This window comes from Montipora capricornis, chromosome 2, assembly GCF_036669925.1.
Source record: "Montipora capricornis isolate CH-2021 chromosome 2, ASM3666992v2, whole genome shotgun sequence".
NCBI lineage: Eukaryota > Metazoa > Cnidaria > Anthozoa > Scleractinia > Acroporidae > Montipora > Montipora capricornis.
In genome coordinates this window covers 4,860,908-4,870,907 of record NC_090884.1, presented here as the reverse complement: position 1 = coordinate 4,870,907, position 10,000 = coordinate 4,860,908, and the positions used below count along the sequence as shown (strand labels likewise).

The 10,000-nt window shown below is 40.9% G+C and overlaps 1 protein-coding gene across 2 annotated transcripts in view; it reads left to right on the top strand.

Annotated features, from left to right (window-relative positions):
* LOC138038550 (uncharacterized) overlaps positions 1–10,000 on the top strand; it is a 17,983-nt gene that overhangs the window by 7,109 nt on the left and 874 nt on the right. For both annotated transcript variants that reach the window (XM_068884491.1, XM_068884492.1), the window contains 8 exons: positions 1,931–2,005; positions 2,193–2,267; positions 2,365–2,426; positions 3,022–4,450; positions 4,766–6,669; positions 7,379–7,611; positions 7,907–8,113; positions 8,682–10,000. The exon at positions 8,682–10,000 is cut by the window's right edge and continues 874 nt beyond it. In XM_068884491.1, the coding sequence (XP_068740592.1) occupies positions 1,931–2,005; positions 2,193–2,267; positions 2,365–2,426; positions 3,022–4,450; positions 4,766–6,669; positions 7,379–7,611; positions 7,907–8,113; positions 8,682–9,078 (4,382 nt within the window). In that variant the 3' untranslated portion in view covers positions 9,079–10,000. The remainder of the gene's footprint in view (positions 1–1,930; positions 2,006–2,192; positions 2,268–2,364; positions 2,427–3,021; positions 4,451–4,765; positions 6,670–7,378; positions 7,612–7,906; positions 8,114–8,681) is intronic.

The window sequence follows — 10,000 nt, the reverse complement described above, 5'->3', positions numbered from 1 at the left end:
AGGAAAAATGGCGCACTATTTTGGGAACCATTCACGTTTTGAGACGAAAGAATACGCACTGCATGTGCAACAAGATTGTTTTCCGCTTCTAACCAATGATAATGTTGTTTTGTGTCGTTGTCGTTTCCGTGGCGGTCATCATTTTTCAAATTCCCTTTTTACAAGTTACGCTGAGAGGTTGACTGAACCAGAAACTACCAGGATCTTCTTCAGCAAGCGGTCAGAGCGGGGCTTATTCGTATTCCTGAGACATTCTGGAAAGGCACTCATTCTAACCACCAGCTGCCTCCACTTGAGTTTTCGATTTCGGAAATATTTTATGCAGGAGTGCATTAGATAAGAGTGTTGATCAATCATTTTGCGGTCTTGCATCAACACAGTCACAAATGGAGTTATTTTAACAAACAAAGGGCCGCCAATTTTAACCAATCAAAGGAAGCCATGTCACGCGTGACTGCTTCTGCTATGTTTTTTCAGGGACATGGCAACTGATTTTCGCGGGAAGGGGTATTCTAAAAATAGACCCATTTGTGACTGTGCTGGGGAGCCCACCCATGCCATAACAACACTCTTATCTAATTTACTTTTGTTTTATGTGAGAATTGTTTGAAAAACTTAAATCCTTTTGCGTTCTTACTTTCACTTAGAAAGTAGCCTGCATGACAGGCGCTTTACGAGCCAGGCGGGGCGAACGCGATATTTCGCGCGGAGCGCGACATAAAGTAGCTCCGCGCGAAATATCGCGTTCGCCCCGCTTGACTCATAAAGCGCCTGCTATCATGCAGGCTACTTAGAAAGCAGTGCGGCCCAGTAGTTAGAGAGCTTGCCTTGAGATCCGGAAATCTCGGGTTCAAGACGCGCTCTGACCACTCGTTCAATTTGTTCCTGGTAGTCCCTGGTTCAAGTTGTCGGCTGCACTTCTAAGTAGCCGACTGGTTTGTTTTCCGGCCAGTTGGGATTCTTAACAGTTTCTGTTTCGTTGATTTTGTTTCATCGGCCCCGAAAAACCCCCAAGGGGAGAGGTCAATTAAGGATCATTGTTGTCAGTCAAATCCGTGCTCAGGTTGAATCTGCGCTCAGGTTAAATTGGCGATCCTCGATTTTCCTAGGTTGAATATACACTCTACCTAGTTTAAAGCAGCTATCAACCCCAAAATGGATTGAAAACAGCTATACCTTCTCTCAAGCTCTGTCTTAACGCATCTCAACACAACTTCTTTGTGTTTCGTATCATCTTATCAGTTGCTGTATTCATACACTTATCCATTTAGTGGGATCAACATTATAACATGGTAAGGGAACAAAAAACTGTACTATGTACTTGACGGTACTCGAAGTCGGACCCTTGTGAACTATAGTCCTGTGTTTTCACCACTACACCACAACGCCGAACATGCCGAACCCAACACAATTCTTTTCCTTATTTACTTTTGTATAGTAAGTCAATTGATATTCATGTATAATAACCAAAAGTATTCCTAACCTGAGCCTAATTTTGCTCTAGGTTTAATTTAGGCTCGCAAAAAGTTTCTTCAATTCATCTGATTGCGTATTCAAACTAGCTAAAATGGTGATCACCAATTTAACCTAGGTAAAAACGGATTCATCTGAGAACGGTTTTTACCGGCAACATCTATGTATGTCTATGCATGTGAGAACATAGGTAACTCATTGTATAACAATGTAAGTAAAACAAATCGTTAAAAAACGTCAAAGATCCTGCATTAACGAGAGATTCTAGGGAATAAACTGAAACGTGTTTTCTTCAAGACTTCATCCTAATGGCTGCCACTCATTTAAAATAATGCTATTTAATTTTTTACTTGCTTTGTCGTTCTATACCTTTCAAAGCTGTGCACTGAGGTAGACTTGTGTAGCAAGGAAAGTTTGTGACTCCATTGTCAAAGTGATGTTCTCCTTTTTTACACAGAATGCGATGAAAAATGTCCAGAGGGTTCGTTCGAGCGGTCCCCTTGTAACCACACCCACCCCGCCGTATGCAAAAGTAAGTTTTAGAAGTCTTTTCATAAGAGTTAGCTTAGCTTAGTGGTAAAGCATCCAAACTTAATTAATTAATTAAAGCGCACCTGGTCATGTTTATCTGAGGGGAATTTATCTCTGCCAGTCACATTTTACAATCATCGCGTAATTAACATACGTTTATCTAACTTCTACTTCTTGCCCGTTTTCAGAATGTCGTTCGCTTTGCAGCTTTAAGGAATTCGAGTCCTCCCCATGCGCCGGAAAGGGAGACAGAAAGTGCACTGGTGAGTTGTAAATAACCACTAAAATTCCGTTTTCATTGCGCACAACAATACGTTTTCATAATCGAACCTCTAAAGGTGTTTTTCGATTACATTTTAGACATTTCAAAGCTACCACAAATTAACGTTTCCGTGAATGTCGTCCACGAAGATATTCTAAAGGTAAGCAAAAAGGAATCTGTTCGCTGTTTTTTAAGTGGAGCAGATTCATAGCCACTTTCACAATTAGAAAGTTTTAAGGTGGCTCTGAATCCGCTCCAAGGAATTTTTTCTAACTTTTTTTGAGAGTTTCATCTTATCGTTAGCTTAGTTTTTTAGATATTTGAAAGACAAAATTTAAGGAGTTTTTAGATATGGTTCTTTTGTTGCCATGGTAACCTATTAAGTCACGTAAGTATGTGCATCTTGCAGCATCTGTTTTAGCAATTATTGATGTTTGGGGCCATAACTTTGCCCAGTTAATCCCAATTCTAATAAGACATTCCCTCCAAATTGTTGAAACCAATTAAAGCCACCGTAAGTGAATGACAGTCTGATGATGACTGTTTTCATGGATGATGGCTATAGAGCTGGCGGTGGTTATTAAGGCGTGGATGAATGATGACGATAATAACAAGCGTGAACCGTGAAATCTGGTACATAACACCGTAACATACGCAGAGCTCTACATGACTTGGAAATAAGACATCGTTCGTTGGTTCTCCAAACACGGCACCAGCAGCTGTTGAACTCATGTTGCATCCTGTCTTTCCTGCAGGTTAAAGACGACCCACCTCTTAGAAAGACTATCACGTCTTTCTCAATAAACTCCTCAACTTGGCTGAATAGATCAAGTGGTCTCGCAGTTCTTCTTCAGTTGCCAAAAGTTGACTTCAGCACGACATTTCAAGAGAGCAAGCATGATATGAATGACAACAAGAAGCTTCCCCCAACAGCGTCGTCGGTTCTAAATTACTGCAGCTCTCCAGTTCCTGACTACTACGAGATTAATTTGCGACGCGATGGAAGAGCTGTAAAGCACATCAAAGGGCACCCGAGTACACCGTGTCCAAGTTATGACAGCGTTTCGAGTGGAACACACACCCTAGGGAATCTACTGTTTTGCGACGGATCGGAGAACCAAGTGGTTCGACTTTTCGGGGAGAAGAGTGACCCAGAGGAGTTTTCAAAAGTAGAACGTTCTCGACAATGCTACGATTATAAACAAAATTGCGAGAAATGTAGGGATAAGTGTACCAAACTTTCGAGAGCGAACCCACTCTGTGATTTAACGAAGCAGGATGTTACTCAAGCCCGAAGACAAGATTTCGGGGCCCACTTTGCGTATTGTTTTGACTGTTGTTTTCAAGCGAACTGCACGTGTACGAATTGCGCCTGTTCGCTGTACGATGCGTCTTGTATCGGGTCACAAGTTACATGTGTTGAGGCCGAACGTTTTTTTATACCAATTAAGCCCGTTTTTCCTAATTCAGGAAAGTTCCAATGCCATGTTGAGTTGAGGCAAGGTCCGGTATTCGAGCTTGAGGCGACTTTGTGGAAGGATGGTAATATGTTAACAAGAATAGAAAATAGTGAACGAAACACGACTCAAAACCTCAACAGTCGCGATTACGGATATATGGTATTGAGGCACCCTTCAGTTCTGCGAAACCACACAGCTAAAATAATTATGGTAAGTGGCGAAATTGGAAAGGTTAACTTGAGTGTCGGGTTTTATGAAATCAAGAATGACGTGAAACTTTCAGGAGCAACCCAGAGACTTTTCATACAACCCAGGGAACCGTTCAAGATAAACTCTGACGAGTGGCCCGGTGAAAACTGTCAAGCGATGGATACAGAAAAATTTAATATCGTGTCCCCAAGTAAACAAATGAGCAGCTTCAAGAGTTTTCCCCAACTCACTGCGCACGTTGCATACGAGCAGAACGTTCGGGTTTTCAAGGTTTATAATGAATCTGGTCCACGACAAGTCCACGTTGAAATGCCTAAAGGTCGTTCCATTTTGCAACACGCTTTCCCAAAAACGACGATAATTAACGATCGAACTTTCGATGGCCGCCTGTTGAAGAACAGGACATTCTGGACCATTCGTCTTCGTGGGCGTGTAAGCTCATGTCCAGGGGTTTTCGCTGTAACATTGACGGACCAAGATCGCCCAGATGTAGTGGTGTATCATTATGACATCGGTAAGTATAAATTGTGGGGGAAGGACAGTAGAAAGCATTGATTGTCACTAAATTGATTGTTACTGAAGATTCATATCATTGACTAGTTTGCCGTAGTAGCTGCAGGTGCTTCATATTTAAAGAAACCAACAGGAATTCACAAAAGATGAGAATTTGTTGGTCTTCAAATCAGCAGTTTAGTTTGCACGAGGCTTCAATTTTTGTTGTTGATGATGATGATATAAGATGGGGATTTTTCGTTGAGATTTCCAATGCGCGAAACCATCTGGTGTCTTCCTTTATAATTGTCTATTCATCTTGCTCTTTCTTTTACAGCAATAACAAACGATGACTGCGCATTTACGATAGAATTCCATCTTCCATCTGGAGGAGACACCGATCTGATCGACAAACAGTTTGTCGTCCGTCTCACGGATTTAAGAAAAACGATGAAGTTGATTCTCGTAAGTCCACGAAGAATACCTGAATTTGTCATTCCTGACTTTGACGATGACTTTGAACTTGAAAAACTTGAGGTACTAATTCCTTTTGGCGGTGCCGCAGGAGGCATGCTAATAGTCCTGGTTGCCATTTTGATTTATGGCTACAAGACCCGTCCAAAAGATCGCTACCAGCGAGACCGGGATAACGAGTTACACTTTCGACATTTGTTGTTTGTCGTGTGGTTCGTCGGCATGAGGATGCTCAAGAGCTTTCTTTTGACGTTGACGGTAATTTTTGTCATCCTCGCCGCTATTCATCACAAAAACGTCAAAATGCTTCAACAATACAAGACTTTCCATCAACATCAAAAAAGCTTGGACGAGGAGTTCATCAAACAAATGGATGCGCATCGAGTTCAAGAGATAAATAGACAGTGGGAAATTCTTGGGCAAGGAAAGGTAATGTGTGACGAGAAGTTGAAGGCATTGAACGCGCATTTAGGGAAACATTTCAAGGAGATGAAAGAGAAACTCAAAGAAGAAATGAGAAAAAAAAGCATTATTCTGGCCGCTAGTCAACGTATTGAAAGGCAGTTTGATACCTCCAGAGCAAGATTTGAAATCGAAAGAAAACGTTTGAATCAACAAATGAAAGCTTATAGCCATGAAATCAATTCCAGGCTATCCAAGATTCAGTACAAAATAGAAAATAACTTTTGGTTGAAAGCAGCGAAAGGAATGCACAAGGCTTTTAGCGACATAGCCGCGTTTTTTGGAGGAAGTATGAAACCCTTTATTCAGTGGGTTGGTCTGTCAGTGACTTTCCCAAGTATCAACGTAGAATTGCCTTCCTTTGAAGATATTTTCGACCATATGGACCTGAATATGGGTTCTTTAAGTCTATTTGATTCAAATTCCAGCTTTCCATTTTGGCAGCATGATTTTCTTTCTGATACAAAGATAAATATCCAGCAAATTACAGTTCCACAGCTCAACATCTCTACTCCATTGAACAAGCAGAAGGCCAAGGAATTGTTGGCCCTGGAATGGATCGTGCAGCTTTACAACAGCGGATTATTCACAACGGTTTTGATTCTCTTGGACACGCTTTGGTTTGTTTATCGGCATAGCAAGACGTACCAGCTGGCGGTTATCCTTATCCATGGTTTTCCTAAGGTCTATGAGCTGGAGAAAATTCGTAAGCAAGGAGAAAAAGAAGAGAAAGAGATGAAGAAGAAGGAACAGAAGTTAAGAATAAAAGCGGAGAGAAAATTAAGAAAGGAAAACGACGAGGAAACTTCAAATATTAGTGATGCAGATTCGGTGGACGATTTGGATGAACGTTCGGCTGACGAACTGGAAGAAGATCAGACGTGTCAAGAGAAAACAAAAAATAACAACGAATGTAAAACACTGCGAGTGGATGCTTTGATCAAGGAGAACATTAGAGACCATACATTGCTTGAGAAGAATTCGTATGAAATGGGAGTTCTACGAGTAGACGTTAACGAAAAAGAGGGTGGATTAAAATCAAAAAGAGGAAAGAATACAGCTGCAAAGAAGTCAGCGACCACTGAATACAAGAAGACTCCGAAGTGGTCTAAGAGAGGGAAAGCCATAAATGATGGAGCTGGGAGTGATTCAGATTCCAATGAAATGGAAAATGCTTGTATCGAGGAAATCGTATTAACAGGTGCAAAGAGGAAACGTTTGTTTGGTAGTGGACTTAAAGGGCTTGACACTGTAAACACCTTGTTTTTAAAGTTCCTGGTCAAACTGAAAGAGCTCAATTATCAGGTGAGGTTTGATTTCGTTTTTCTTGAATTGTTTTGCCTTCTGCAAAAGTATTGAAAATGTGTCCTCAGCCCTCCTCTAGGAAAAAAAAAACTGCTTGTTGATGGTAACAAGGACTTGGGGGTGGAATTTACTATCGGCGGTCGTTTCTTGAAAACATACTAGATTCATCATATGCCTTGCTTATTTTCTGTCCCGCTTCAGAAAAGTTGGGAACTCAACACATTGAATCTGCCACCGCAGATTCGATACGCACATGGAGACGAATGGAGTCTTACTTCCATTTTTTGGGTTAACCCCTTAAACTGTACTTCTTCGATAATTAGTGCTGTCTTGTCCTTGGGTCCAAGCTTTATTCAAGACCCTCTTTCGACTAAGAGAAAAGAGAGAAAAATAATTTTACCGTCATAAGCCATTGACTTTTAATAAATGGAACTCCAAAGTGCTTTCGTGTACAGTGTACGTGGAGCGTCTTCATCGATTATCGGTACTGAATGACGTTCACTGTGCTGTTCTCATAACTGAGACCTTATAACAGTATTATAAGATCTTAGTTGTGAAAACGTCAGAGCGATTAGATATCTGCCAACCCTTGTTAGAACTATCTTGGTATCATCAGTCCTCGCGAAAAGCGAAAGAAATTTTATTTACCCTTCTGTTGCTAGGTTAATCTTCGTCAAGAAATTAAAGAATTGATATGTTTCTTTTCTAGATCAACAACACCAATTTGGTTCCTTTGTGCCTGCTGTCAGCGATTGCCATACTGTCTGTCTATGTTGTCATAGTAACTGCTAAACATTCCATGAACGTGGAAACTTTGGACGTCATTGGTTACTTCGACCTCAAAATGGCACCTGTCTTGACAATGAGGAAAATAGTCAATACAAGAATAACTTCCAACGCGTTCATGGTGAATGATGTTCATATACCCTACTATGAAAACAGGTAAATAATTCATTACTTTACGTTAACTAAGAAAGTTACAATTACCCATATTTCAACGATCATGGGAAAGGGGATGAATATGAAAAATCTATTGGGCCAATATTGGGCTATTGAGATTCACATGTACTCAATTTACATCAATTTGCACAATTTACGTACATTGTTTTTGCTTTTTGTCTTCGTTTGGGCTCCTGTCAGCGAACAAAACAAAACTTTATTCACTAACCGGGCTTAAAATTCACCGTCGCCTTTTTTGCTGTAATTGCGAGATTGTCATTTTTCTGTCATTTTTCAGGGTCAATACCAGGATCGGCTTTTACAAGAAAATGGCCGCAATCTACCAGGCATATCAATGTGCAAAGGCTGACCTACATAACGCGGAGTTTTGTTCATGGGCGGCAGAGCCTGGTGCGAGTTGCGATGGAGTAAGTCCTTGTAACGAAGACTTTTTCAGTAACTTGACTCAGTTTGAATGCGACTTGGAACCAGTCTTACCTCAAAGGTACGTTTAATTTGCTGAAAATGTCAAAACCTTGTTGTCGGCACAAAAGGCGAATTGTAATTTCAAACACTAGTGACCGTTTGGTCGGAGAACGAGGATGACTGCGAGTACGAGTTTTCCCTTCTGAGCATGCGCACGTCAAATAATATCGGCCTCCAAACCTTATACGCATGCTCAGTACGGAAACTCGTGGTCGTTGAGTGCAATCTCGACCCCAGCGCTCTTCTCTTGACTAAGGGAGAGAAGAGCTCCGGGAAACCTGTAGCAAAGTGTGTTCTCATTGGTTTTCGTGAAGAACAATCAAAAGCGTCTCTAATTGGTGCATTCGTGTCAGCACGAGGAGTGAGCAAGCGCCGTAGTTTTCAAATAGCCAATTTTTGGCTTTAAAAACCTTACGGCGCATGTTTTCCTACACAGAGATTCCCAGAGCCTTGGGTCGATCCGAGGCTCTGGTGACGAGAATGACATTGAGTGATATTGAGAGTTTTATTTGCTTGCATGGCATGCATACATGGTATTGAGTGATTCCTTTTGTAATGACGTCATTTTTTTTTTATTTTTCTCGTAGATTCACCAAGTTCGATCGTATTCTTTACAAAGAAGTGCACAAGAAAGCGTTAGCTCCATACGTTGCGGCGTTACGAGGGCTAATCCTCGATACCTTCTACATGTTGTTGGTTGTAATCGGGATTTTCGTTGTTTTAAAATTACTGGGAATGGCTGTGTTCGTGCTCCTCAAGAAATTCGATCTTGTCCGCCAAGTCAAACAATATCAAGCGAACTATGACCTTAAGAAGGAGATGGGTAAAATGGCCGTTCCACATTGCATTCAATACCCTTCCACGGAAAGTCTTCGCAGGGACATCAGACCTGTCAAAATCTCCCCGATTATGAAGGCGAAATTTGGTCCACTTGTCCGTGAGGGACAAACAAGTCACTGGGTGGGTTACCAAAAAGAAAAATAGCAATTGCAAGAAACTAAAATCAAAGGGAGAGTGTATATTATCTATAATTATAAACGTAAGTGGTTTTTACTCATATTTTCTGAACTACATACTCTTTTTAATTAGGGCTGTCAAGGTGAATGGGGAGAATGGGGAGAGAACACGTCTACCATACATGGGCCTTCTCCAATGATAATTTTTTTCAATTTAAATATAAGCCGTGGTCATGATGCGCGGATATTTTAAGGAAGACACCTCCTGATTGGTTAGTTGTAATTGATCATTGGCCGCGGGACCATGGGCACGAGACCAAAATACCTTTCACAGCATGGCGCGAAGCTTAAAATAGATTGAGAGAAAACTATCATGGGGCATGGGTTCTCTCCCTTTATCCTCTCTTGGGGCTGTACCACTGGAGCATTTTATGGAAACATGTTTAATTGTTGTTCCATAATGTATAGAGCACATAAATATGCCTAAGTATTGCACAAGTAGAATGACTAAACTAAACTGTACATAGAAAGATCAATAATTAAATGAGTAAATGAACTGAGGAAATAAATTATAACATAATTAAAAGTTCGCAGAGTACTGGCAGTTGGAATTCCGACCCTTTTCTAAGTAACTTGGCGGGGCAAATTGTTTTCGGTGGCTTATTCTCGATACTGCTCTTACGATAACCATGTAGTATCAATCGACTTTGAATACACGATTATCATTATTTCATGACACTGACAGTTGAAAAGGAATTCTGGGAATTGAACATTTGTCTTTTAAAATTCAACCCAGATATCCGGACTCAGGACTCGAACCTACGATTATTGGCTTACCTGTCACCACTCCTAACCAACCACTAAACCACTGAGTTGCTGCTTGCTTCGACAAAATTTTTAAACACAATAATCTAATATATTTGTCACAAGACCGGGCTGTAAACGGGCGC